Source organism: Protomyctophum bolini, assembly GCF_963924005.1.
Source record: "Protomyctophum bolini genome assembly, chromosome: 3".
Classification (NCBI taxonomy): domain Eukaryota; kingdom Metazoa; phylum Chordata; class Actinopteri; order Myctophiformes; family Myctophidae; genus Protomyctophum; species Protomyctophum bolini.
Genome location: NC_137864.1, coordinates 6,529,857 through 6,557,208, shown reverse-complemented (window position 1 = coordinate 6,557,208; position 27,352 = coordinate 6,529,857). Strand labels below are relative to the sequence as shown.

Below are 27,352 nucleotides of genomic sequence, written 5' to 3'. Positions count from 1 at the left end.
GCGGGACCCACAGAGACCCCCATTATGGTGTTGCCTCTGGGGGTCCCTGGACCTCACTTTGAGAACCATGCACTGCCATAAAGGACCATACCATCGTATATTCTTTTAGGGCTGTCTAAGTTAACTTGTTTAATGGCGACTCTCCTATATTTTAAATTGCTATTATTAATATTCAACATTGGCTATAATATCCTGATCCTCTGTTCAATTTAGTTGTATTTTAGTGAACCCAATTAGGTCTGAGGCCGATTCTAAAAAAGTCTTATAAATCCTGACCTAAGTTTTCTGAAAAACTTCAGATATAGGCTATATATAGCTGCATCCATTTTTTGTAATTTTTGAATACTGTACATACTGTACAGAACCCCAAAAGGGTTTCCCATCCAGAAGGGTTAAAACACCAAGGTGGACACTACAGTAGGCCTATTTATATTTATATACCGTAAGTACATTTAGCAGATCCTTGCTGCAGCCTTACCAAGCCAGCATATTCTTCCACTCCCATGTTGGTGCCATTTTTTTTTTATCATGATTATTTGTGAGGACCAATTATATATAAAGATATAGCCTAAGTGGTCCTTTTAATTATTAAAATGCTGATTAGTGTTCTGTTCTCAATTTCTTTATAAGCCTAGGACTACATTTTACAGTATGCATCAAATGCATCATGCCTATATATATGGCCTCAATACCAAGTATTATATGGGGACATCCGACATATGGAATATGGCATGATGGCCACAAAATAAGTGAGAACTACATACATACTATTTATTGGCTTCTGCTTGCCAACTTTGTGACTACATGAACGACCAGAATCTAGCCTCGTAAACCACCGCGGGAACCGTAAACAGCCCCCCAGATTTATTTTTCTGCCTGAGGGGAGAAAATGTTGTCCAGCTCCCCCTAGAGGTTCACCATGCTAACCAGAAGTGTCAAATTTCGCTGTCACGTGTGTGCTGAGCGAGAGAGAGAGAGAGAGAGAGAGAGAGAGAGAGCGGCACATATGACAGTCTGTTTAGTACATTGAAGACCGAACGGATGAGCGTTATAATAAAACAGTTAAAACTTACTTATTTTGAGAAGCTGCTATAGTTTCTTCCACCTCACCGTTGTGGATATCCTACTGGGGGACGTCAATACGATGCGTTCACACAGATAGGTAAGGCGATAATTTTCTTCCTTTTGGCATTTAAGTTAATTGTTTTCTTTACGTGTATTTAGCCTAGCCCATTATCATCATAATAATCTACCATGTGTTACATTAATGTGGGCTAGTGAATGAATGGCAACGTATACGCTATAGCCATGAGTGTCAACTTCTCTTTAACTCGTTATCCGATATATAATTAAGGATGCTATCTGTCCCGAGTGAGCTTGTATTCATTTCACTAGTTATTTTATGCAAGTAAATAATTCATGTATCATTGTAGACTTTAGGTTCACTGCAAGCAAGCAAATTTATTTCTGTTATTTTTCGTCTGAATATAGCTACGAACTTAACATTGTCGCTATAGTGCCATAGCTCACTGCCACACAATAGATTAGTCTCTTCTCTTGTTGTGTGACATGCCGGTTGGGCCAATGGTGTACAATACACACAGTTAAGTAACTAAGTAGAAGTACTTAAGTACAATTTTGAGGTATTTTTTACTTTACTGGAGTATTTTATCTTCTACTCCACTGAAAAATATTGTACTTTTTACTACAATCATTTAAAAACTTTGGTTACTAATTATTATAAAACATTTACCACTTTAGCAGCACTGTCTATTTTATAGGCTATTTGAAAGGTCAATATACAAGCTCACAGTTGCGAGTCGTTGTAAAGCATGTAAATCTGCTATTTCCAAACATTTTAGTACTTTTACTTTTGATACTTCAAGTAAGCCTCTTTCCATGCGAAATACTTTTGTACTTTCACTTAAGTGACATTTTGAACACAGGCCTTTTTTTTTATAACTTTGCTATTCGCTATACTTTTACTTGTTCGATAATATATATCGGGGTACTTCTTCCACCACTGATCTGGGGGTATATAGGCAAGCCCCAGCTGGGCTGGGCTGGGGGGGGGTGGGGGGGCTGGCTATTGTTCCGTCCACATCAACTGATTTGCATGCATCATCTCACTTGAGCATCTGGCCTCCGAGTCTAGTCTCCTTTGTTCCCCTCTCTCAAATTTGGCCCATTTTGTCTAAGTCCAGCAGGTCATTCAGAGCCCTCCTGCCGACTGTAATTATTTATTTGTGAGCTGCTCGTGTGTGTGTGTGTGTGTGTGTGTGTGTGTGTGTGTGTGTGTGTGTGTGTGTGTGTGTGTGTGTGTGTGTGTGTGTGTGTGTGTGTGTGTTTTAATAACCTTAAACCTTCTTTGACATCACAACTATACACTACACAGACCATTGGCTTGGACTGACATCTGAGCTTGTGGCTCAGCTGGGCATCTATTTATTGTCCTTCGTGTGTGTGCAACTGTGCATCAGTACGTGGTTCTCAAACTGTGGGTTTCCCCAGTTGATTATGCTTAATTTGCAACATTTCTTTCTCACTCACTGAACTGTCTTATACATGTTCAGTAGACGGCATGAAAAAAGCTAAAAGACATGCACATCCGCAACCATAACTTGGGCAGGTGCTGCTGAGTGACAGTATAAGCAAGGACAAATAAATAAACGCTCGCACACCGAGAGCTTCAATGCCACAGATGCTTTATCGCACCACAAAAAAAGCCTGTGACGTTTCGAGCTCACAGCTCTTCCTCATACTAAACAACATCACACAGGGTGGCCATAATAACACATTTACTAGTTATACAGTAACACCATTCACATCAATCCGGCAAGGAAGATGTGTATATAAATATATCGGCATCATATTTCTCCGCCAAAAATTTCCATTCTTGAAATAGCTCTCTCCCGGCCGTTAATCACATTCACACTCATCAAAAACCAGCACTGTTTATCTTCCACTGATGTAGTGCGAGCCAGGCTGCATTTGTTTAGAGGGAAAAGCCCCTAAGGATGGGTGGTGTGCATTTCAAGGCTTGATTGGAGACTCAAAACAATTGCAGGGTCACCAAGGTTCCAACAGGGCTGAAAACTGACGCTTTCAGAGTGCAGTGCAGCGCCATGGGCGAGTATTGTATTACAGAGTTTCAGCTTTAACAGAGGCACACAAACTTAGCATCCTTTGAGTTGAAAAGCCACGCTTGAAAATGGGGCCTGAAAAAGTTCCAAAACAGGAAAAATCCTGTGTGTTTATATTGGGGAAAAAACGGGACATCTGAAAATCACAGCTGCTCAGTAGTCAATATTGTGGTCATTGTTTCCTGAAAAAGGATACTCTTTTGTAAGCGGAGATCTTGAGATAACTAAAAAATCCTCAGTGTTATTTCAACTCTGCAGTGTATACCCGTGGTTCCAAAACTGGGGGGGTCCCCAATTAATTTTGAGGGATCAGCCATGAGCCGGTTGGGAAACCTTGGTGTACAAAGTTAATGGAACCAAATGGACCTGTACACGTACGTATAGGGTCCATAGGATGCTGCCATTGGCCTATTTTCCCGGCCCACAACACAACCTTAACCTGATCTGAACCAAACCTGACCCATGCCAAGCCTAATGAGGTCTATCCTAATACCTAGGACTTCAATGTATTAGCTTCATACCTAAACATCTCTAATAACATACACAGTTAACCGTTTTCAACCTCATACAGTACCTAACTATAAGGTTAGGTGGTTAGATGGTTTAGATTAGGTATTAGACTGGAGATGATCAGAGTCTAATGCATTAAGTCACCTAAACTTAACTGTCCGGTTTGGTCGGCCCATAACAGCAGTCCATTATGCCCAGCCTATACGTTTCAGCTTTCTTACTGTATGTCAAGGCATTACTCATCGTAAATATCACTTCCTTGCCAGAGGCACGTTTTGACATCATTATACAGTATGATAGAATAATCATGCACAATCTGTGATACAACAAGCATTCATTGTTGTTACTGATTCAAAGTCTTTGGTCTGCGAGTCATAGACTATACTCCTTTAAAGTGAAGTAATTAGACCAGACAAAAAGTGATACTGGAGCAGAGAAGTATCAGTAACATACAATACAGTACAGTAATAAGCCATTTATACTGACACGGTCTGTAACAGTGATATGTAATGGGCATATATATATATAATTGTGATTTAGGAGACTAGATATCGTCTTGAATTATTTTAGCTTAATTAGCTATTTAATTTTGGAGGTCTGGGGAAAAAAACAATAAATCTATTTTCTACTGACAAGCAGTGCCGAATCAACCCCTCCGAGGGCCCTGGCCCCCATGTGATTCACGTGCGTGTAACACAATCAAGAACGACACTTTTTTAAGAAACTGTTGTATGACCAAAAACACTAGCTGAGGGTACTTACTGTGTTGCGTTACATGGAAATCGGTGACAGCTGTATACCCATTTTAAATAGTCTCAGGCACAGGTCCCTGCAAGCTGCGCGGAGCCCTGGAGCTTAAGCTTCACTATAAGTCCATTGTGAATCTGGACCTGCTGACAAGTACATGCAGCATTCAGGCAAATTGTGCCTTCAGGCAGCACCACACCAAAGGAATCATGATAGTCCAAAATGAGAAAATTAGTCATCTTAGGGTTATGATTTTCTTTCTGTATTTTGTATTAACTAAACTCCAAAATGTTAACACTTTTTGAGCGGATGTTCCATGTTCTCTCAGCAACATTGAATGACATCGAAGAATCCCCCACAAAGCCTGTTATGCGCTAGCCGCTAGAATCTTAGCACATTTTGAATTCGACCTTATGAAATATACAAAATGTCAGAGCAGAGTAATACAAGCGATTTCTATTCAGCAATGTTATTTTGGCCAATAAGGGAGCTTTTTGGGGAGTGTATGATTAATATTTCATTGCTGCTTCATGAAGACTATAAAAGGACAGTTGTGATCTGTCGTAAAGGGCTCCGTTGATGTATAAACATGAGAGCCATTATGAGTGCATGGAACGGAACACTGTAACTGTAAGTCGAGTGGATGAAACCCAAACTGCTTTGCCCTGAACCGTTTTTTTGTGACGAAGACGGACGGCCTTGATGAGTCAGCAACATCTGTCAGCCAAAAAGCAGCCAAGTGGAGGCAGTCAGTCAATCTGTCCACTTAAAGCTCTTCCTGTGGGATGGGCCACACACCACACCAACAGTACATTCTGTTAAAAAAAGGTTATTCAAAACAAGTCTGTTAACCACATTTCAACCCTATATATAGGCTACAGTACTTATTTGACCTCCAGGGCAGTATAATAGATCCTCTAGTGCAGGGGTTTTCAACTAATTTTGGCCCAGGGACCACCATCCTGACTAAGAGCAACCTGGAGACCACACTATAGAGAGCGTTGCAGTCCCGCCCCCTTTCATGACGACGCCAGGCCCAGGAAATAGTTCCCAATGCATTTTCCCCATAGACATTTCATTTCAAAACGTATTTATTTAAAGACCTTTTAAGCGTCGTACAAAGCCAACTCTTGTCGTGACAAATCATGACAACAAACACAATATTTTGGACCAAACAAATAATTACAAAGAAGAAAAACAACAAAAAAAGTGTTGTAACATGCCGTTTTTTTCTTTGTTTCTTTGTTTCTTTGTTCGGGCCAAAACATTGTGTTTATTATCATGATTTGTCACGACAAGAGTTGGCTTTGTCTGCCGCGCAAACGTCTTTAAATAAATACTTTCCGAAAGGTCTATGAGGAAAATTAACGGGGATTTATTTTCCGGGTTTCTCGAGGGGGTAGGACTGCGACGCTAGTGTTGGGTGGGTCCATCATCATAGACCCACCTGACACAATAGTGGCGGGGGTTCATGCACCATTACGTGGGTTACGTTTAGGGTGACCAACCATCTTATCTTAATCACAGTAATCCTTTCATATTCCATCATATTCAACAGCTTTTGGAGAGAAATGCATGAGACAGACTTAGAGGGCAGGTGTGTGTGTGGTCGGTATCAAGCTGACATTGACGCTCGCTATTGTTACAAGCATCAAGGCAATTATGTTTGTCAAATAGGCTTACATCTGGCTGATACTGTAGGTATTTGTTCAAGCTGTTAGGCTATACTTGGTTGGTGTTTTATACAATAAAGCACTTAAACTGACGGCCAATGTTGATTTTATATACAGTATATATAATATAATAATAATATTATATTATTATTATTTAAACGTGTTTCTGAATGCATGGCCACATTGGCCAGCCCTGCAATAGTCAACGGACCACCGGCTGAAATAGTATACTGTATATTTCTGGGAACGTTCTACTGGAGAGAAATGTAGCTATTGTGGTGGAATAAAAATTTCCACTTGTTTCCAACGTCAGTCGGCTTGTTTCAAATATGTAGTTAAAATGACGTGACATCATCTTCTGTCTGGTTTAAAAAATAACCTGTCACAACTCACATCTCACATCTGATTGTCACTGAGCTCTGAGCTCTATTAGCTCAGTGGTAAACATTTCAGCAGCTTGCAGATAGAGGAGAGCCAGGTTTGAATCCAGGGTATAGGACATGAAAGTTACAGGAGTGCAGCTTTAAAGGTGCTCTCTCTCTGACAGGTCCACAGAAGTGAAGTGACTGACTCTCATATAGACCGACCTCTGTCTGGCGTCAGGGTGAACTGGGGTCAGGGAGGCTGTGTTATTATTTCCTGTTCAGGGCTATACTGCGAAAACACATAACCATAACATACTGTAACCTCGCTTGACTTTGTTGAGCTGGATTGACCGTGACCAAGTGGTGCCAAGTCTGCTTATTGTAAGCAGCCCTTTTCAACTCAACTCAAACTTTATTTATATAGCACATATCACAACGACCCCAATGGTCGACCAAAGTGCTGTACAGGTATAAAAATAGAAAAGACAGAACAGTACATAACAAAAGTGTCTTTGCTTGTAAATTATAGGTAGTTGGTGGGTTGCATATTTTTGGGGATATTTGTACAATGTAACTGTAGTTGCTTATTTGGGCAAGGACTGACCCCCAAATTAATGTATTGCTACGCGGACCCCCATCTACTATTTTGTGCCAGCGACACCATTTGTTCAAAATGTTTTGCTTTTTTCAAGATTTTTTATGCAATGTAGGCAATCTACAAGCCCCATGCGATGCGTTGTGAACTTATAGATCTGCTATTTTCAAATGGCCAATGTATATATAGGTTTCAAGTGCTCATTTGGCCTATAGTCGCTAATTTTCAGAGACCTGGTTGCTTATTTATCTCACAAAATCTGGCAACACTGCCTGTGACTATTGACTAAGCATCTGTGTCATTTTAGATTTTTGTTAGTAGCAGATTTTTTTTAATCGTGAAAAAATTTAAACTAAAATAAAAGGTTTGAGAACTACTGATTTGGAATGCATTAGTATTTAGTAGAATCGGGCTCAGGTCTTAATTGGTTAAAGCATTTGTATACAATATATTTACGCAACACACATTTCGTATAAATATTTGAAGGTTTTCAGAAACGTTAGTATTTAGAAGGTGTTTTTGGAATCGGCCTCAGCCCTCAGTCCTAAATGGGTTAAATAACTTGATCATACCGTGGCGCTGATACCACGTGTTTTAAACCTCACAGCTCGGGAGGTCTTTATTTTTCCAGGGAAAACTGCTGATTGAATGAAAGGAAAGTCTGAATGACTAAATGAAAACCGTGCAGAAGCTTCCTCCCAAGGTGATTGTTTAGTGAATAATTCACAAGTTTTAAATATTGTATAGCATTCTGTCAGAACCAGGGATGCTGCCGATAAGCGTTGAAAGAATGAACTTGCTCAGAATGCGTGGTGGCCTGGTGGGTGGTGTGGTCAGAGCTCAGTGCGCCTTGTGGTTAGAGTGTCCGCCCTGAAACTGGGAGGTCGGGGGTTCGATCCCCGGCCCGGGTCATACCAAAGACTGTAAAAATGAGACCCAATGCCTCCCTGCTTGGCACTCGGCATCAAAGGGTTGGATTAGGGGGGTCAAATCTACTAATCAAATGATTCCCCGAGAGCTCACCGCTCCTTGGCTGCAGCTCACCGCTCCTTGGCTGCAGCTCACCGCTCCTTGGCTGCAGCTCACCGCTCCTTGGCTGCAGCTCACCGCTCCTTGGCTGCAGCTCACCGCTCCTTGGCTGCAGCTCACCGCTCCTTGGCTGCGGCTCACCGCTCCTTGGCTGCGGCTCACGGCTCCAAGAGATGGGTCAAATGCGGAGGACAAATTTCACTGCGGTAACGTGTGTGACAAATCGTACGACTTTGACTTTGACTTTGTGCTCGTGATTAGTGTATCATCACCCACGAATGTCACAAAATGTGATCACCCGCCATCAGCCTACTATACTGTTTGTTGAAATGTATGTACAGTATGTTCTCAAACTCTTTTCATGTCAAGGAACCCCCAAATTGATATATATATATATATATATATATATATATATATATATATATATATATATATATATAAAATCACTCAGCTCCATATATGGGCACAAAGGGGGGACACACGGACACACAGACAGACAGACAGACATGATCTGCTAGGTCTCATAGTAAGTGCTCACTGCGTTCGCAATCACTGCGTTCGCAATTATTTATTTAAGTTAAGTTATTAGTAGTTACGTTTTTAACTTAGCCATAACCATATAAGGAGTCCCCAAAGCAGCTATACGTCCAAATATGGAGTGTGTTGCATAAATCACAAACAAATCACTCAGCTCCATATATGGGCACAAAGGGGGGACACACGGACACACGCACAGGCATGATCTGCTAGGTCTCATAGTAAGTGCTCACTACGTTCGCAATCACTGCGTTCGCAATCATTTGGCCGACATTTCAAAATGTTTTGTGCCAGGGACCCCCAGAAGAGAAGATTTGTGTAAAATAAATTCTAAATTATTCAACATATTTCAAACACTTTCAAGATTTTTCAAAAGTAGCAGATGTACAAGCTCACAGGGAGTCCATATGAATGGACTAACTATACTATTGCAGGGCACCCACTGGAACCCCCCCCCCCCAAGGACCCCTAGGGGTCCCTGGACCCCATTTTGAGAACCACTGTCCCGTGAACTGTCCGGTGCTCACTGATAACAGCAGCTCTGCATTGTAAACAAAAACCCAACTGTAATTTAACTTTAAGCAGCAAATCGTTTTGCGTCATTCTAACTCATTTGCCAGCAAATTCAGTTTGGCCCTCAATAGCCGGGCACGCATACTGTAAGACTATTAGCACAGAAGGGGCAGCCTGTGTTCACTTATGAATAGCTAGTATTGAGGGGCTGTGTTAGCAGCAGTCTTTGACCCTAATCTTATTTTAGAGGCTTCTTGTGATGTGAAGCTGACTCTTTACAGCTAAACAACCCTCTCATTGGATGAATGCAACAACAATATTTGACTTGAGGTCCGTTGTACAGGTCCTGCCTTTTGGGATTTTAAAGTTCTCCCATTTAAACAACCATGGCTTGGTTTACATCATTCATACTTACATACACTTTTGTTCGATTCCAGTATGGCCTATGTTGATTAAAGTTATTAACTTATAAGCTGTTAGGAAAATCCTAAGTACTGTAGGCCTATACTGCTGTCATATTGCTCATGGATACCCCGATATTCTTCTGTAAGGCTATTAAGCCATTTTGAATTATATACAGTATAGGAGCAATATAGGATACTATATCTGATTAGCTTTGTAAATTCCAATGGAGGCTTTTGAACAGAATAGGCTAATGCTTTTAAGTCCACTTAAGGGGCTACAGGATTTATGCCCGGGGTCCTCAGAGTGACTACAAATCTTTGTGAGATAAGAACCTTTTCACGTCTGCCGTTTTTTATCCTGGTCTTCAAAAGGATTCACATATTTTCAACTCTGAGCGTTTGTTTGCATGAGAGCACCTTGGCCTTTTCAACTGGGGAAGAAATATGCTTTGGTTGGTGTCTGTATATACAGTTCAGTATTTTCACCCCCTAAGGATAGCTCCACCTGTTGGTCTGTTCTGTCTGGTGTTAGCATTACGTTATGCTTTAGCTATTGAAAAAATAGCAGATCTACAAGCTCATAGCGCGCCACCGAGTGGCGCGCTACGAGCTTGTAGGTCTGCTATTTTTGAAAAATCGAAGAACGACTGACATGGAAACGTATCGCTTTTTCAGAAAACTGTCAGGATAATATAGAAGATATTTTTGGAATCTGATCTCAGGTCAAAATGGGTTAAAACCTGATATCTCAGAATAGATCGCCCTGGCCTTAATATCGCTCCTCACAGCATGAGCTCTTAACAATTTGAGCGACCCCATGCATGACCTTTTCTCTATAGTCAACATTGTACACGGTGGGCGCCCGCTGGCTTAGCGGTCCAGGCGCATGCCACATATATGGCTTTGGGCCTGACAGCGCGTTGTGTGTTCGAGTCCCGTTCATGACGAATCTTTGCTGCATGTCTCTCTCTCTCTCTCTCCCTCTTTCCTGTCTATCTTCACTTGATACTATCAATAAAGGCAAAAAAGAAAAAAACATTGTGCACAGATGTGCAGGATAAACCCTGCTGATTTGGTGAAACTATATACAGTATGTCAATTCAATCTCAATGTTTAAGTATAGGCCTCGAGGCCTGTTAGCTCCACGTTCATTATCACTATAGGTGCTGAGCATATATATAAGCGTCTCTTTTCAACACCGAGGCCAGCTCACATGTTGCTCTCTCCTCTGTGGCGATTGGCTCTCGCCGCTGAATTGGCCGCCCTGCGCCCTCCGTCCCGTCGTGTGGTCGCCATGATTCTGCCCTGCGGTCAACACTTGTGGGCCTGTTAACGTCTTCTGTGACGAGAGGAGAAGGTGGGGGGGGGGGGGGCGCACGGCACACAGAAGTGTCCTTGTTACGGAGGAGTGAAGTCACTTTAAAAGTCATCCTCCTTGTCTTGGTGGTGGAAGGGGGTGGGTCTAGGGGAGGGGAGCTAGTGCAAAGCTCCCCTATTATCCAGTTACAGCGAGTGAATGATCCTCTGTCCCCCCTCTAGTTCACTGGCTTTATTCATGGCCCAGTGAAATAAACAGTAAACGTGTGACTTGTGTGTGTGGGGGTGGGTGGGTGGGAGGGATTCTGTTCATCACATGTCTTTAACCCACGCACACAGGCTAAGATGCATGTCATACACACTCACAGAAACATGCTTTACATCCAGCGTGACGGCATGCGGTGGGGGTCTTTGTCACGTGATGTCACGGAAAACAATTAAAGAGTGACGATGGTCAGGGGTCGAAAGGTCACAGTCCCTGCAGCAGACAGTGTGTCCATGTAGTCCTGCACTCCATAGACATGGAACCATAGAGTTATATTATATATATCTAGAGAGGTAACACGTAAAATCCCCTCCTATAGACGAGTCATTGGAGCGGTGCCCTGTAGGCCGGTACCAAGCTGCACTCAATATGAGATAATGAGAACCCAGGAAAAACAGCGCCCTCTTTTTTACAGTCTGTCTGTCACTTAATCCGTTTTGGGGCGGGAACCCGGCCCTTTTGTTGTTTTAAACATTATGTTATAATTTAGCTATTGAAAAATAGCAGACCTACAAGCTTGTAGCGCGCCACCGAGTGGCGCGCTACGAGCTTGTAGGTCTGCTATTTCTGATAAATCGTTAAAATGTGGCGCAAATCATTGAATATACATTTCAGAGCGAACATTTTTTTTTTTTTTTTTTATAACTTTATTTATAAGATTTTCAATTTTTGTAGACAAACAACCCCACATATACCCCACCCTCCCCGGTTCCATCACAAAGCAAGACAACAACAACACACACAAAAAAAAAACAAAAAAAAAACATCATAATAAAATAAACAGGTATCAGAGCGAACATTTTTAACTAAAATATTTGCTTCTTGGGGGGTCCCTGGAACTACATATTTTGAGATGGGGTGGGGGGGGGTCCGTGGCCCAATAGAGATAATTCTGGGGGTCCTTGACATGAAAAAGGTTGAGCACCACTGATATAGAAACATGGGTTTTTCGGAAAATTTTTCCCAAAAGGTCGACCTCAGTCCAAAATGGGTTAACGTGACACCGCAGCTATGATTGTGCCTATAGGGCAGTCTGTGTGGATTGTCTATTCACGTGTATGGAGGTGCTCACCCAGTGCATACCTTTTTACCGCTTCTTTCGTGTTTACATATTGACGGTGACGGACTGACGGACTGTCAACCCTGTTTCCCTATATTTTGGTCATGACATTATGTCATAATATTAAAGGCGACAAATAGTTTAAAAAAAATAGCCAATCAATCTACTCACAAATCACCAATGTGTCGCTTTGCAATGCTTTGTGAGCTTGTATAGGTATGTTCATTTAAAGATATCCTTTGACCTTTTATCTAGAATCCTAATAGTAGATCGTACAGTGTAGAATGACAGGAAACAGGATAGCAACAGGGCACAGCACACTGAGCACAGCAAAGGTCGTCACTGGCTTGAGAATCGAATCCGTGACTCAATGTCAGTCCACATTTGAATGTGTGGTATGTGCCGTAACCACTATAGGCAACGTATTATGTTAAAAATATTTATATTTTTTAATGAAATATTATATAATATTTAATCAAATATATATAATATTTAATCAAATATATGTTTTTCGAATGTATTCGAATGTATTTAGTACTGCCCGGCACCTAGGCTGCTAATGCTGCCTGACAGCATGTTGCGGGTTCGAATCCGATCCCTCGGAGAGGCGGCGACCTTTGCTGCGTGTCACTTCACATCTCTCTCTCTCTCTCCCCATTTCCTGTCATAGTCTACTATCTCTATCAATAAAGGCCCCAAAAATATAATTTAGTACTTTTGGTCAAAATATTGGTGGTGTTCTAAGGACTCCAAAATCGGGAACGGCATTAGACCCAAACATAATCCAGCATCGGTCAGGCTCCACATTCAATACAAAATCACATAAATGGTCCTGTGTGTGAACTGTGAAGGAGACCTTATACTCCTGCTGTTCTCTGTGTAAACCTGTCGGAGAAGTAAGAATAAACCATTCTTTGAAAGGAGTGTTTATAGTATAGTCTCCTTTGATGTTATGCCAGGAGAGACTTTTTGTGTGAGAAGCCTGCATGTGTCACTCAGAGCCAATAATTATAGGATTGTTCTGTGGATCTGTGCTGAGACATTTGACCCACACACGCAGTCTGGTGTTCTCTGGTCTCTCACAGGCCCTGTCATTTGATGAGCTACTTAGCTACTTGAGTGTTTGCCCTATACAGTATATCATTGCTGTCGGGCAGAAACCACTTACTGTATCACCATTTCTTAACTTTTTGTGTTTACTTTTTTCATAAATATGCGGCACGAAGCGACATGTTTTGAGCTCTATAGATCTTCTACTTTTGATGTTAATTTACGGAGACAAAAACCCACAAAAGGATGGAGATAAGGTTCTCTGAAATGCAATAGGCTCTGCCGCTGCAGCCACATTGAAAAGAAACTGAGCCTTGCTCTTCTTCACTTTCTTCACAGGTTGCTGCCAATGATACTAATGAAGGCTCTGTTCCATTTCATGTAGCACAGTGGTTTTCAAACATCCATAACTCTTGAGAGTGTACAAATGGAACCAAATGGACCTGTAATGTTCTCTATGGCACATGCCATGCCATAGAGCCTATTTGTCGAGCGTCGAAGGGGCCAAGCTGTAATATAGGTTCCTCTGAGTATATAGATACACTAGGGCTAACACTTGCTATTCGGCACATGGAGCACAGTGACCTGGTTGGTGCTCAGTGACCACACTGCCTCAGCCTGCTATCATTTATTCATCAAATGGTGCTTTTGGTACATACAACAGTGGAACAGTTGCTCAGTCTTGGTGGCGAGAGGCTGAACGGTGAGAAGTTCGAGTTTGTGACTGGGTGGTTGCAGGTTTCGATCCCGGTTCTACTGAGAAAATAAATCTGAATACCGTAATTTGTATAAAAGTGAAGAAAAGGCTGTGCACACTCATAGCCAACGGTGCAGGATAATTTATTTAATTAGTAGGCCTATACAAACTTTTCAAACTGGAAAGGTCTTCTTTGGGGATTGTAAAATAAATGAGTGCTTATTGCGGAAGAATTATGTTAGTTTTAATTGTTGCTATTTATGTAAGTAAGTAACGTAATAACAATAACTGCAATTGTGTCTGCAGTTAGGTTTCTACCTCAACCCAGACGTTAATGAAAGTGACGCTTAAAAGAAAAGTGTCACTTTTAACACTTTTAACCTGCCATCCATACAGTATTTTGTAGACGGACATTCGAAAAAAGCGAAAACTAATTTAGCGGCTCTACACGCTCACAACATGTCTGGACGTGTGCTCGACGTGGAGTGGCTGTTTTTGCTGTCCGTCGCATAAGTATAAGGCTTTTTTAAGTGGTTAAATGGAGGAATGCCTCATTGTGGAACGAAACCTCACGTGTTTCTTGTCTCTTGTGATGTCTGCAGGTTAAGTGGGGCGTGGAGGAACCACAACAATGACTAGACTTTGAAGAAGACAGAGACAGAGGAGTGTTTTTGGTTCTCCCTCTGAAGGAAGGAATCACCAATGTTCTCTCCTCCTGCTGCTGACCAGGAAAACATCTCCTCCTCACCGGCCTCCACCAAAGGCCCAGTCAAATATGGGGAGCTCATTGTCCTGGGGTATGATGACATGTTTAGTTCATTTATTCATATTATTTAACAGAGTACATACAGTCAATTCATAAAACATAACACAAAATAAATAACCAGATGCAATATCATCACAAAATATAGAACACTTTAGAAATTAGAAAGGGGGGGGGGGTTGTTCATCTGTCTAAGGTTTAAAGGAAGCCAATGATTGCCCCCCATGTTGGCAGTGCCAACCTGGGGGGGCAGCGGACTGACCTCATGCTTCCTTCTATATGCATTAGGAGTCCAAGGTGCTTCTTTTCACCTGACAGGAGTTACCCCGGCCGGACGTAGCGCGTGGAATGAACACGTTATTCCGACCAGTTCCTTTCCCCCTCCAACAGCCGCCCCGGCTGGCCAGGGGGAGGTAGTTTAGAGACCAGGATTACTGCATGTTTTTTGTGAGGGTGCCTACTGCCTACCCTATAGGGGACACAGGGATAACACGCAAACTCCACGCAGAAAGGCCCTTTCGCCAACCCCGCCTCGGGTATGGGCACTGATGACGCGGAGGAGAGAACCCGCCCCCCAGCGCCCACAGCATCTCCAGCGGGTATCGAACCCAGGACCTTATAGCTTTGACTGGCGACAGCACTACCGACTGTGCCACCGTGCCCCACCAATCTACGTTTTTAACTCAAACTTTTGTTCTCCATTGCCCACATGGTTGACTCTCTCTCTCGCAACTGAATGTTGAATGAGCTTAAACAAATGCCTGCGTTTTAGCACTGTGCGTCTTGCACTTTCGAGCCAGTGGGTTTTGTTTTAGCGCCGCATAATTCAACCTAGATCCAGTCAAATGCACGGATGCCGTCCACCGCATGGAGGAGGAATGCTACGTAGCTGCCTTCCTGAGTGAACTCGGTTCACTTGGAAAAAGAGAGTGCATGTGTGCTGCTGGAGCGTCATGAAGATGTAGTGGAAATAGTGGCTGTTGTGGTTTCAAATGTTTCTTTCATACTTTTCAATTGTGTCGGGAACTATAGAATTAAAGCGTCTGGGATGTATACCGCCAAACTGACAATTACAGTGATGGTAATCTTTCATTTTGCAGAGCCATAATGGTTGGTGAAAACAAAGGTTGCTTGAAGTGTGGCCTGATTTTAATTGTCACATACGGCTACGGTAGAAGGTTGAATGTACAGTAGACGGAGCCTGACAAGCAAGTCACTGTCCCTATTTCTTAACCATTTAAAGCGGCACTATGTACGTTTTGTTGCTATGAATAAAATAACGAATAATATGCGAGTAGGGCAACCGAACGGTCAGCGACGTCCCTGCATGTGGTGAATGTAATGCAAAACACAAAATATATATCCGCTTAGCCTATATTTCTTTTTTTTTCTTTCTTTGTCCGAAAGATGGACATAACTGCCTTCAAAAAGAAGGGAGCTAGTCATCTTTTGGTGTCTGTGTAAACACAAACATTGAAGCCAAAAGTGAGGACAGAAAAGTGAAGACGCAAATTGTGATTGGCCGGAATGACATTTGTGATGATTTCATTGGTTGAGGTTGGTTGTATGATGATGCATGATGATACAAAAGCGCCCCTCACTTCACACGGGTGTGATGTTTTCTTACTCTTGGAAATCTTTTGAACAATTTCCCCTATAATGACATGCCCACAAAAGGGATACCACGTTCAGTTCAGTTCAGTTTAGTTTATTTTATTTAATTTTGGTCATAGGTCATAAGTTCATCATTTTTTACAAAGTTTTGTAGAGACCAAAAAGGTTTAGGCTGAAGCCAATGGCTTATTGCGCCCATCCTTTAGACATCAAACAGACTTGATGGGGGACAATAAACAAACAGAAGAGAGGAAAAAAAACATCAACAAAGTACGAAAAAAGGAAAAATAAAAAAAAGTTGAAAATGGTTAAAGAAACACAGGATGTTAACATTTCCCACTGAAGTTAAAAAAACATTGGTCTTTGGTACCGACGGAACCAGCTTGTTGCTTTATTAACCACAAAGCTGTTTTCATCTTCTCCTCTCAGGTACAATGGCTCCCTGCCCAACGGGGACAAGGGCAGGCGGAAAAGCCGATTCGCTTTGTGCCGCAGACCGAAGGCTAACGGCGTGAAACCCAGTACCGTGCACATGGGCTGTAGTCCACAGGCAGCTAAGGTAGGAGGCTAACTGCGTGAAACCCAGTACCGTACACATGGGCTGTAGTCCACAGGCAGCTAAGGTATAGGCTACAGTACTCATCAGTGTTCATTGAAATCTGAGAGTGTAACAAAATGGAACCAAATTTGGTTCCATATGTCACACTCTCAGAGTCGCAGACACAAAAGGGTTCAGCTGCCTCTCAAGGACCCCACATGGCAATGTGGTTAAGAACATAGCATGTGGTTCCTAACAGTAATTGTTGTCTCTGTGATCCACAGGCTATAAGCAACAAGGACCAGCACAGCATCTCCTATACTCTCTCCCGAGTCCAGACGGTTGTGGTGGAATACACTCATGACATCAACACGGACATGTTTCAGGTCTGTTGGATACATAATAATGCAGTGGTTATCAAAAGTATAGGAAAAGTAGTATCACAATCATTTTTTTATCGATTGGCTATTCAAAAATAGCAGACCTACAAGTTCGCAGATCTGCAAGTTTGTACATCTGCTATTTTTGAAAATATTTGGTGTTTGGATTCTGATTGTTATTTGTGAGTGTTTGTTCAGTAACTAAAGATAGCTTTTTAAATAAATATCTTCTACTTTTTAACTGGGCAGGAACCCCTTTTTGGTGTTTTAAGCATTATGTCATACTTTAGCTATTGTAAAATAGCAGATCTACAATAGCTCATAGCGTGGCACTCTATGAGCGCGGGGACATGAAAAACTTAGGATTTCGAAGATTTTTTTTAGAATCGGCCCCAGGAGTAAATGGGTTAAAACTGATTTTAACACATGAAATTATAAAATATGGCCGAAAATATTGGCCCTAGTACATTATACATTTTTAAGAAAGAAAACCCTGAAATGTAATTTTATTGTTCAATGACAAAAACTCAATTAAATCGCTATTTGCATGACATGTAATCGTCAAGTTAAATGTAATGACCATGTCAGCCCGAAAAAAGTAAAAAAAAAAACATTTAATTGTGGATGTCAGTTTGTGTGGAGGAGGAATAGACTACGTCTCTCTGAAACGTACCGGTACCTAATCAATAATTGAAGAGTGCTTTAGTAACTACCCTGTTTGCTCCCTGGTCACTTGTCTGTGGTCGTGGCGAGGTATAAATTGGCTACATTTAATGACTGTGTCATTTAATGACTTCTACTAACTAGGTCATTGGTTTTCAATGTGGGGTTTGGCGACCCCTAGAGGTCCTGGAGGGGGTTCTAGCTAGGGGTCTCCAGCTGTACTGGTCTGTAAGTCTGAAAGTTCCATAATACAAATGGAGCCAAAATGAACCCACATGGGTCCGTAACTCCGAAACAGTACTTGTGTATACGCTCTCTGAGTTAAATTAAGATTGGCCATTCTTGCTACCTTTGCTCGACACTCTCAACAAACGTAGGGCATGCATTTACAAAAAAGGTTTGCCTGCCCCAACGTGACGATATCTTACTGCAGTGTTTCTCAACCTTTATAGGCCATGACCCCCAAAATAATCATATTTGAACCCCCATCCTCACAAGCACTCGGAATTGTAGGAGTTGAGGCATTAGTTTGACCCAGTTCCACAGATGAAAATAGTATAGTAGCAGTGTAGTCTCTTTATAGTAGTACAGTAATAGTGAGTACAGTAGTAGTACAGTAGTAGTCTATAAGTAAGCCTATGTGTAGATGGCTATATTCTTTATTAGGTGATATTTGATATTTTGGCCAATGTTTGAAGCATTTTCATAGTACAGTTTTGACACAGACATTCACAGTAATTTATTAAAAATGTTAAGCTATTTAAAAGGTCTTAAAATGTCCTTAAATTGTCACTTTAGAAATGTGCACTGGTACACTAGACTAGTACACTAGTATACACGTTTGTTTACTGTTGAGTGAGAACACAATGTTGCAGCACATTAAGCGAATCATCTGGGGACCCCCATAAAAAATCATCTGGATAGACCTCTCCTAGGGGGGGTCAACCCACAAGTTGAAAATCACTGTCTTGCTGTAAGTATGGACTTCCTAACCGGCCCCTGTGGTTGAACAACATGACGCAAAAAAAAAAACACAATACGGGAAGTGCTGAAGCAATCAACTGTAAAACTGCCGTTGCACAAACATCATGTTAGTAATTATGTGTCTGGAAAACACTCTGATAATTGAGGCCTTGTACTATAAATCACAATTAACGCAACACTGAGGGGGGACAGAGACTTAAACAGTCCCCTTTTTACGGAAACAGATTGTTGTCACCGACTGGCTTAATTACGTCTTGGCTTTTTCTGAAAAGACTCATTATGCTCCAGTTAGAGGAAAAGCTATTTGGGTTTAGGATTGTATAAATGGAGTTAGAACGATGCTGGCTTGAGAAAAAGAATGAATGTGTCTGTCTGCAGCACCATGACTTTCAGACTGCTATCTGGTTCTGTTTAAAGTGGTGGTTCTCAAACCTTTTTCATTTCAACGACCCTTTTGGTTTGGTATGCATTATGATTAGCCCACGAACCCCCATAACTCATGGGTCCATTTTGATTCCTTTATAATTTAACGATTCCTAACTTTCAATAATTTACCGGGGGACCCCACTTTGAGAACCACATGGTTTTAAGCAAAATGTAACATGTCTCAGTCTGTATGCGCTTTCGGTGTTTTAAACATTATGTTATAATTTAGCTATTGAAAAATAGCAGATCTACAAGCTGGCACGCTACGAGCTTGCAGGTCTGCAATTTTTTTGAAAATATTTATTTCAGAAAACTGGAGGATTTAGAAGAATTTGTTTTTTAATTTCGAGGTCAGGCCTAAATGGGTTAAGGGCCCATTCATTGTTGGGAATGGTATTCATGGACATTTTGTGTTTTGTATTTACCGTAGTATAATGCACATAGAACCATTATTATTGCAACAGTCTATTATGCTGGTTCTGCAAATGACGGTGATTGTGACTTACCATTAAGGGGGAGGCAGTGGCTCAGGAGGTAGAGAGGCCATTTGGACAAACGGAAGGCTGCCGGTTTGATCCCTGGCTCACCCACTACGGTGAACGTGGTTAAAACAGTGTATGTTAAAACAACAACAAATAATGATTAGGGAAATTTAGCTAAGTTTGTGGCAAATATATATGTAGGCAAAAGTTCATTCTGCTACAAGTAACATGTGACAGGACAAACCAGGGTGGTTTTCATGATTCTCAGTCCATTGCAAGCATTTGTTTTGCACGAAAAAACACTCCTCGGGCTAAAAACGGGCGTAGCCGTTCATCACAAAACGTGATGAGGTCATCAAATTTGTAAAAAGCTAGTGGGTTTTTGCCACACATTGCTACACTTTGCTAACTCCCATACTAAAAAAAGCAACCTGTGAGTATAACAGTGTTGTTTTTGTCAGCAAATTTCTATTTTAGTTTTAGTCATAGTCTCTTGAATAGTTTTCACTTAGTTTTAGTCACATTTTATTCACCTGGAATGTTCTAGTGTTTAGTCTAGTTTTAGTCGACTAAATGTCATACGATTTTAGTCGACTAAATCAACTGTTGATTTAGTCGACTAAAATGTGTTTTGACAGGCCTTGATGTCGTTGTAATGACATATTTTACACTTTGGTTGCATGGTGAAAATAGCAGATATACAATCTCACAGATTGTGAGATTGTATATCTGCTATTTTCACCATGCAACCCAGCATAAAACTGGATCTCTTGTCCACTAGTCCCTTCCTAACATTTTAGTCTAGTTTTTATTTGTTGACGAAATTGTCAGTATATTTAGTCTCATAGATTCGTTTTTATTTAGTTTTTATTTAGTTTTAGTCAGTGAAAAAAGGTAGTCGACGAACATTTTTCGTCTTAGTTGTAGTCGACGAAAACAACTCTGCTGTGAGTATAACGTGCGTGTTTGTGTGTGTGTGTGTGTGTGTGTGTGTGTGTGTGTGTGTACGTAACAGATCGGGCGGTCCACGGAAAGTCCCATTGACTTCGTGGTGACGGACACCATGCCCGGCGGCGGCCACGGCGGCGACAGCCAGTCGGTGCAGAGCACCATCTCGCGCTTCGCCTGCCGCGTCATCTGCCAGCGGAGCCCGCCCTACACCGCGCACATCTACGCCGCCGGCTTCGACTCCTCCAAGAACATCTTCCTGGGTGTAAGGTCATTCGTTATGAGATGAATGACGGAAATCGTGGGATAAAAAAAATATATAAAAAAATAACAAAATAGCAGATCTACAAGCTCGTAGCGCGCCACTACCGAGTGTCGCGCTACGAGCTTGTAGGTCTGCTATTTTTGAAAAATCCTGAAAATGTGCCTCAAATCTTTGAAGATATATTCTTTCACAGTTTCAGTTTTAAACTCAAATCTTTGCTTCTGGGGAGGTCCTCCCTGGAACAACATATTTTCAGATGGGGGGGGGGGGGGGGGGGTCGGCGGCATATTTTATATAATTTTTGTGGTCCTTGACATGAAATATTGAGAACCACTGATACAGAAACATGAGGTTTTTCAGAAAAAAATATTTTCTTTTAAAATGTTTGACGTCAGGCCTAAATGGGTTAATAATAATAAACTACTTCTACCACTGCCCCCCTGCCAGGAGAAGGCAGCCAAGTGGCGGATGCAGGACGGTCAGATGGACGGGCTGACCACCAACGGCGTGCTGGTGATGCACCCCCGCCACGGCTTCACCCAGGACTCCAAGCCCGGCCTGTGGAGGGAGATCTCCGTCTGTGGCAGCGTGTTCACCCTGCGGGAGACCCGCTCCGCTCAGCAGCGGGGGAAGATGGTGGGTTTAAACACATTGTATGCTAGTTGTTGTATGTGTGTCGTCTCTTTCGGGGGTGGAGGCCTCATAATGTGTCGGGAAAACGGTGACTTTTTCAAGATTCCAAATTCGAAAACGTCAAAAGTAGCAGATCTACGTGTTGAAAACGTGTCGCTTCGGTGCCCGTGTTTGGAGCTTGTAGATCTGCTACTTTGTATGCTTTCGTGTGACGCTGTATAGTCGTAGTGTGATCAAGTAGGGCGTCGATTTACAAAAAAAACACAAAAAGAAAAAAACTAGACCAGTTATTGGGACAAATAATTGCCATAACATAAATATTGTATTGCTAATATAACACAAGTAAGATGCGCAAACGCGGGAAGCGAACGCAGCGTAGTTATACTTGTTCGTTGGCATGTTCCAGCTTGTTGTGCATTCGAAGCAGGGCCTTGTCCACGTTCCTGCGTTCATCATGGCCCTTGGCTACGTCCAAATATGGAGTGTGTTGCATCAATCACAAACAAATCACTCAGCTCCATATATGGGCACAAAAGCGTGACACACAGACAGACATGATCTGCTAGGTCTCATAGTTAGTGCTCACTGCGTTCGCAATGAATATTAAAATGATGACTAATGTCATAGTATGTTTTCTTTAAAACCTCGGAAATGTTGTTTTCGTCAAGTATATTGATCAAAGCTGGAACACAATCGATTCGTTGATCGTTAACATAAATCTCTGCTGTCGGGGAGAAACCACTAGAGGAGGAGAGGTGGTGGAGTTAGCTGCTTTTGCTATAGCAGGCAGTTTGAGGGTCCAATGGAGTTAAGAGGTTTTCTCCAAAGCACTTTTTTAATGCTTTCCATTGGTTCCAAATTTCTATACCCAACACACAGACGTAAAGGCTGTTCAATAGCATTGATTTATGGAAAAACAGAGATGTATACAATTCTATGTTCTTGTACCTGTATAAAGCATTCTTTGTCAACAATAAAAACAATCAACAAATGGTAATCCTATAATGTCTCCGTCCAGGTGGACAGTGAGTCTCAGGAACTGGTGGACGGCTCGCTGATCGACCTGTGCGGCGCCACCCTCCTGTGGCGCACGGCCGAGGGCCTGGCGTGCACGCCCACCATCAAGCACCTGGAGGCCCTGCGCCAGGAGCTGAACGCCGGGCGCCCCCAGTGCCCCGTGGGCTTCAACACGCTGGCCTTCCCCAGCCTGAGGCGCAAGGAGGTGCTGGACGAGAAGCAGCCGTGGGCCTACCTCCGCTGTGGACACGTACACGGGTACCACGCGTGGGGCGGTCAGGCCGAGGTGACTGTCGCAAAAATGTTATGTTGTCGTTTTGCTGTCGGGGGCAGATCTCTATACTCCGTAATTATAATTAACGCCCCGCTTACCACAAAAGTATAGCAAAAGCAGCAGATCTACAATCTAGAATCCGCTTGTAAATCTGCGTTTGCATTTGAATCCTGAACCGTTTTGAACATGCAATTTAGGCATTTGGCAGACACGACTTGTACAGTAAGCAAGAACTAAAACATGGTAATACATCAACTAATCATCAGAATAGTCATCATGAATCATACTTAAGCTATACGTCATACATACTGTACGAGGTTTCCACCTGAGACAGAGACAGTATTATAGCCTGATTGCAAATGATGTGTTTTTGCATAAACATTGATCTTCAATCTATAGTGACTCTGCACAGTATAATATTGAATATGTAAAATACAGTTAGAATAAAAAGTTAGTTAGTTAGTTAAATAAGAGGTTTCTGCCCAACAGCGACAATGATATGTTTAATTGCAAATTATTTGAACGACTATTACTCGTCGATTAATCACAACGGTGGCGACTACCCCCCCCCCCTTATAGGTGGAAGCGGAGGTCCAGGAGCGCGAGTGTCCCATGTGCCGGTCGCGGGGCCCCTACGTGCCCCTGTGGCTGGGCTGCGAGGCGGGCTTCTACCTGGACGCCGCGCCCCCTACCCACGCCTTCGTCCCCTGTGGCCACGTGTGCTCGGAGAAGACGGCCTCCTTCTGGAGTCAGATCCCGCTGCCTCACGGGACACACACCTTCCACGCCGCCTGTCCCTTCTGCGTCCGGCAGCTGACGGGAGACGCCGGCTATAAGAGACTTATTTTCCAAGGGCCTCTGGACTAACTGTAGGCCCCAACAGGACTACGTTGTTTGTTTTTTTTTATCTCAAGGACCTCTAGGTTGGTATAATTATGCATTCAAAAGGTAAACGGAAACCCCATAACTTAACGAATGGAACCAAATGGACCCCGTAAAGCAGTGGTTCTCTCAGTCGTTTTAAAGTCAAAGGACCCCCGAAATTGGTATGTATTTGGCCACAGACCCCCATGTGAAAGGGAACCCGACCCCCCCGGAAGCAAAGATTGTGTTGAAAATGTTCGCTTAAAAAAAACCAATGCAAAAAGGTTCAAGTTAAATAGGAGATTAAAAAAATAGGAGATCTACAATATGATGTATGACATAAGATTACAAGGTCACCATTTTGAGAACCACTGCCACAGACCCCCCCCCCCCCCCCATAATGGAACCTGTAAAAGGTCCATTATATTGGTTCCATTTGTACAGTCTCTTTATAGACCTGTAAACTAAAGGGCACATTTAGTTCTTAAAGGGCAAGTCACACTTTGGTAGTGATTGGAGTTGTGTAGTTTACCATGCCATGGTGTGGGCCTATATAGCTCTCAAAGTCACTCTTTTAGCCTGTAAAACAAACAATGCTGATTCAGACAATATAAAACATCACAAAGCCCAGTACTCTTTTTAATGTAAAATACTGACTTTGAGAGTGGTTTCATTGATTGATTGATTGATTGATTGATTGAAGAATGTATTAACAGTTTTGGAGAATTACAGAACATTTCAAGTACAACTCAATACAAGACTGTTAACTGTGGACGACACCATAAAGCATTGCGCTTGTTTTAATAGGGTCCACCAATGTTCAATTCATCATAACATTTAGAGACGTACAAATATACTGTAACGTTTAGCACCCTGAGCTGGAGTCGAACGCCGGCTTCCAACTCAGTAGGCAATTAAGGCAAGCAACAAGCCGCGCCAAGAGAGCTAGCAGGGTCGTAACACTACCCCCTCTTTTCCGAAGCGCGCCCCTGCGGATTCTCGCTTCACTCCTCGAGTCCCTCTCGTCCCTCACGCAAGGGCACGCTCCAGGGGTCCTCATCCCACTTCTGACACTAACGTAACGTTTGGAGGAGCAAGTTACGGCCGGGTCTTTCGCAAGGGTCGTTAGAATACACTACTATATAGCCAAAAAATAGGAAATCATCATAGAGGAGGTAAAAAAAACATATACTGTACAGTGAGGGTAAAAAGGATTGGGTGGGGGATTCAGATTTTACGGGGGCCAGTTTCGAATTGCAGCCGTCCGTAGGTGCCCTTGGGAGCGTTTTTTTTTTTTACCATACAATGTAAGTCAATGAGGAGCACATTTTGAATCATCAAAGAGCTATTTATTTATTCTTGCCCACCTTTGGCGTTACATCATAGCAAGGTAACTACACAACCCAAACCTCTACCAAAGAGGTATTTTCCTTTCAATAATTATGTATAATAACTATCAATAGTTTTAGGACCACTAGGGTCCCAGGACCCCATTTTGAAGACCACTGAAAAAGGAGACAGCTCAGACTTTGTTTTGTTTTTTTTGTATTTTGTGCCCTAATGGGTAAAGCAGATCGTGGGAAAGTGCTATTATGAGCTTTACGGTTTTCATAACTTAAAATATTTTCAAAGGAGTTAGACAGGAATGTGTTCTACTTTTTCCTCAAAAAGAAATAATCAAGTGACCTTCTTTGACAGTTCTTCTGTTACATGTTTGAATTAAACACTATTTTTGTGACAGTTATAGATAATAATAATATATACGCTAACATGGACATTTGTCTCACAATGTATTTCATGACCTCTTGACTTGAAAATATAGGATTTATGTTTGTGTGATAATGTTTGTAGCTTTTTTATATATATATATATATATAATAAAAAACTTTAGAAGACATGAATGACCTCTTCTGTTGATGTTAAAGTGTAACTTTATTTAATGAGTAAAATCTAAATTTGTATACGGTAGACTATACAATATAACTTATATACAAATGGCGGTTGTTGTATTCTGTATATATTGTGTCAAAGGTCATGTCTCACCTGTGGACAGTTGGACACAGGATCTGACACATATTTTGACTAATCCAATCCAATCCAATCCAATTTTATTTATAGAGCACGTTTAAAACAACAAAGTTGACCAAAGTGCTGTACAATTAGGCAAAGCAAAACATAATACAATACAATACAGTAATAAAAACATAATAATAAAATCAAACAATCAAGAGTACACATTATTCACGGTTTAAAAGCCAGGGAATAGAAATGAGTTTTAAGATGTGTTTTAAAAACAGGTAGTGTTGGAGCCAGCCTGACGTGGCTAGGAAGCTGGTTCCACAGTTTCGGAGCAATTACTGAGAAGGCTCGGTGCCCTCTTCTCACACACCTTGCCTTGGGGATGACAAGGAGCATTTGATCTGCTGACCTCAGTGACCTAGAGGGAGCATAGGGTTTTAGGAGATCGGAGACATAAACTGGCGCTGATCCATTTAAAGATTTAAAAACAAACAATAAAATCTTAAAATGGATTCTAAAACGTACTGGGAGCCAATGGAGTGCAGCTAAAATGGGAGTGATGTGTTCATATTTCCGGGTTCCTGTTAAAAGACGTGCGGCAGCATTTTGAACAAGTTGAAGGCGGGAGAGGGAGGCTTGGGTGATGCCGGCATAGAGGGCATTACAATAGTCAAGGCGAGTTGTAATAAAAGCATGTATCACTCGTATCACTAATGGTCAAGATTACATTTTTCCACTGAGCAAGCGGGCATGCAGGCTCTATTAGCTCAATGGTAAAAATGTCAGCCCTTAATTGCGCAGGAAACCGGGTTCAAATTCAGGATAGCACCGTAGAAGTTTAGTTTAGTGCAGCTTTAAGTTTGCTCCATAGGCCTACTGCTTGATTTCAATTATCTTAATCTTTAATTAATATTTATAATATAAAATCAAGTTACTTGTTTAGTTTATGTGTCACCATTGCTACCTCTGTTTTGTGTCTCACTGGAAAATTTGCTGCCTTAAACTGCCTTAAATTTGGCCTCATTTAGAACAAAGTTGGATTGTCAATCGATAAACGCTGCCAGGAAAATAAACTTCAGAAATTCAATTAGGTCTACTAACGGTATAGAATTTGCTGTCTGTGGGATTTTAACCGTCAAAGTGAACTTCCTTAATTATCCCAATTAGTTTTAGACATTTTTAAGTGTTTGAGTCTATTTGCAGCCTTTGTCACTCATGCCTTAATCCCTTGGTGTCCTTAACTCTTGTTGCCATATTGTGTACACTGCAATAAAATGGTTTTACTTCTAAATTAGTTGACAGACATGTTGCCATCATTTTTAGTCCTTCCTTTCTTCCAGTATGTACATACCGGTAAATTAAAGTACATTACAATTCTATTCTATTCAATTTTCTATTGTTTTAGTTCAGTGTGTGTGTGTGTGTGTGTGTGTGTGTGTGTGTGTGTGTGTGTGTGTGTGTGAGAGAGAGAGGGAGAGAGAGAGAGCTACTCTAAGTGGTTTATTCCAGGTCTCTAGTTTTAGGCTGACATCTGCTGGGACTTGGAGAAAAGTATGTCAAAAGCCATACAGTCAATG

General features: G+C 41.9%; 1 protein-coding gene across 2 annotated transcripts; it reads left to right on the top strand.

Annotated features, from left to right (window-relative positions):
- Positions 1–1,033: 1,033 nt before the first annotated feature.
- On the top strand, positions 1,034–25,809 carry LOC308311404 (E3 ubiquitin-protein ligase pellino homolog 1-like). 2 transcript variants are annotated; one of them, XM_080758091.1, is made up of 8 exons: positions 1,034–1,162; positions 14,508–14,702; positions 16,712–16,841; positions 17,105–17,206; positions 20,771–20,968; positions 21,416–21,604; positions 22,620–22,904; positions 23,472–25,809. In XM_080758091.1, exons 2-8 carry the CDS (start codon positions 14,608–14,610, stop codon positions 23,757–23,759), a joined length of 1,287 nt encoding a protein of 428 aa, XP_080614217.1. In that variant the 5' UTR covers positions 1,034–1,162; positions 14,508–14,607; the 3' UTR covers positions 23,760–25,809. The 2 variants fall into 2 exon arrangements, with proteins under 2 accessions (XP_080614217.1, XP_080614218.1); XM_080758092.1 differs by lacking the exons at positions 1,034–1,162; positions 14,508–14,702; positions 16,712–16,841 and adding an exon at positions 16,854–16,905.
- The last annotated feature ends 1,543 nt before the right edge of the window (positions 25,810–27,352 follow it).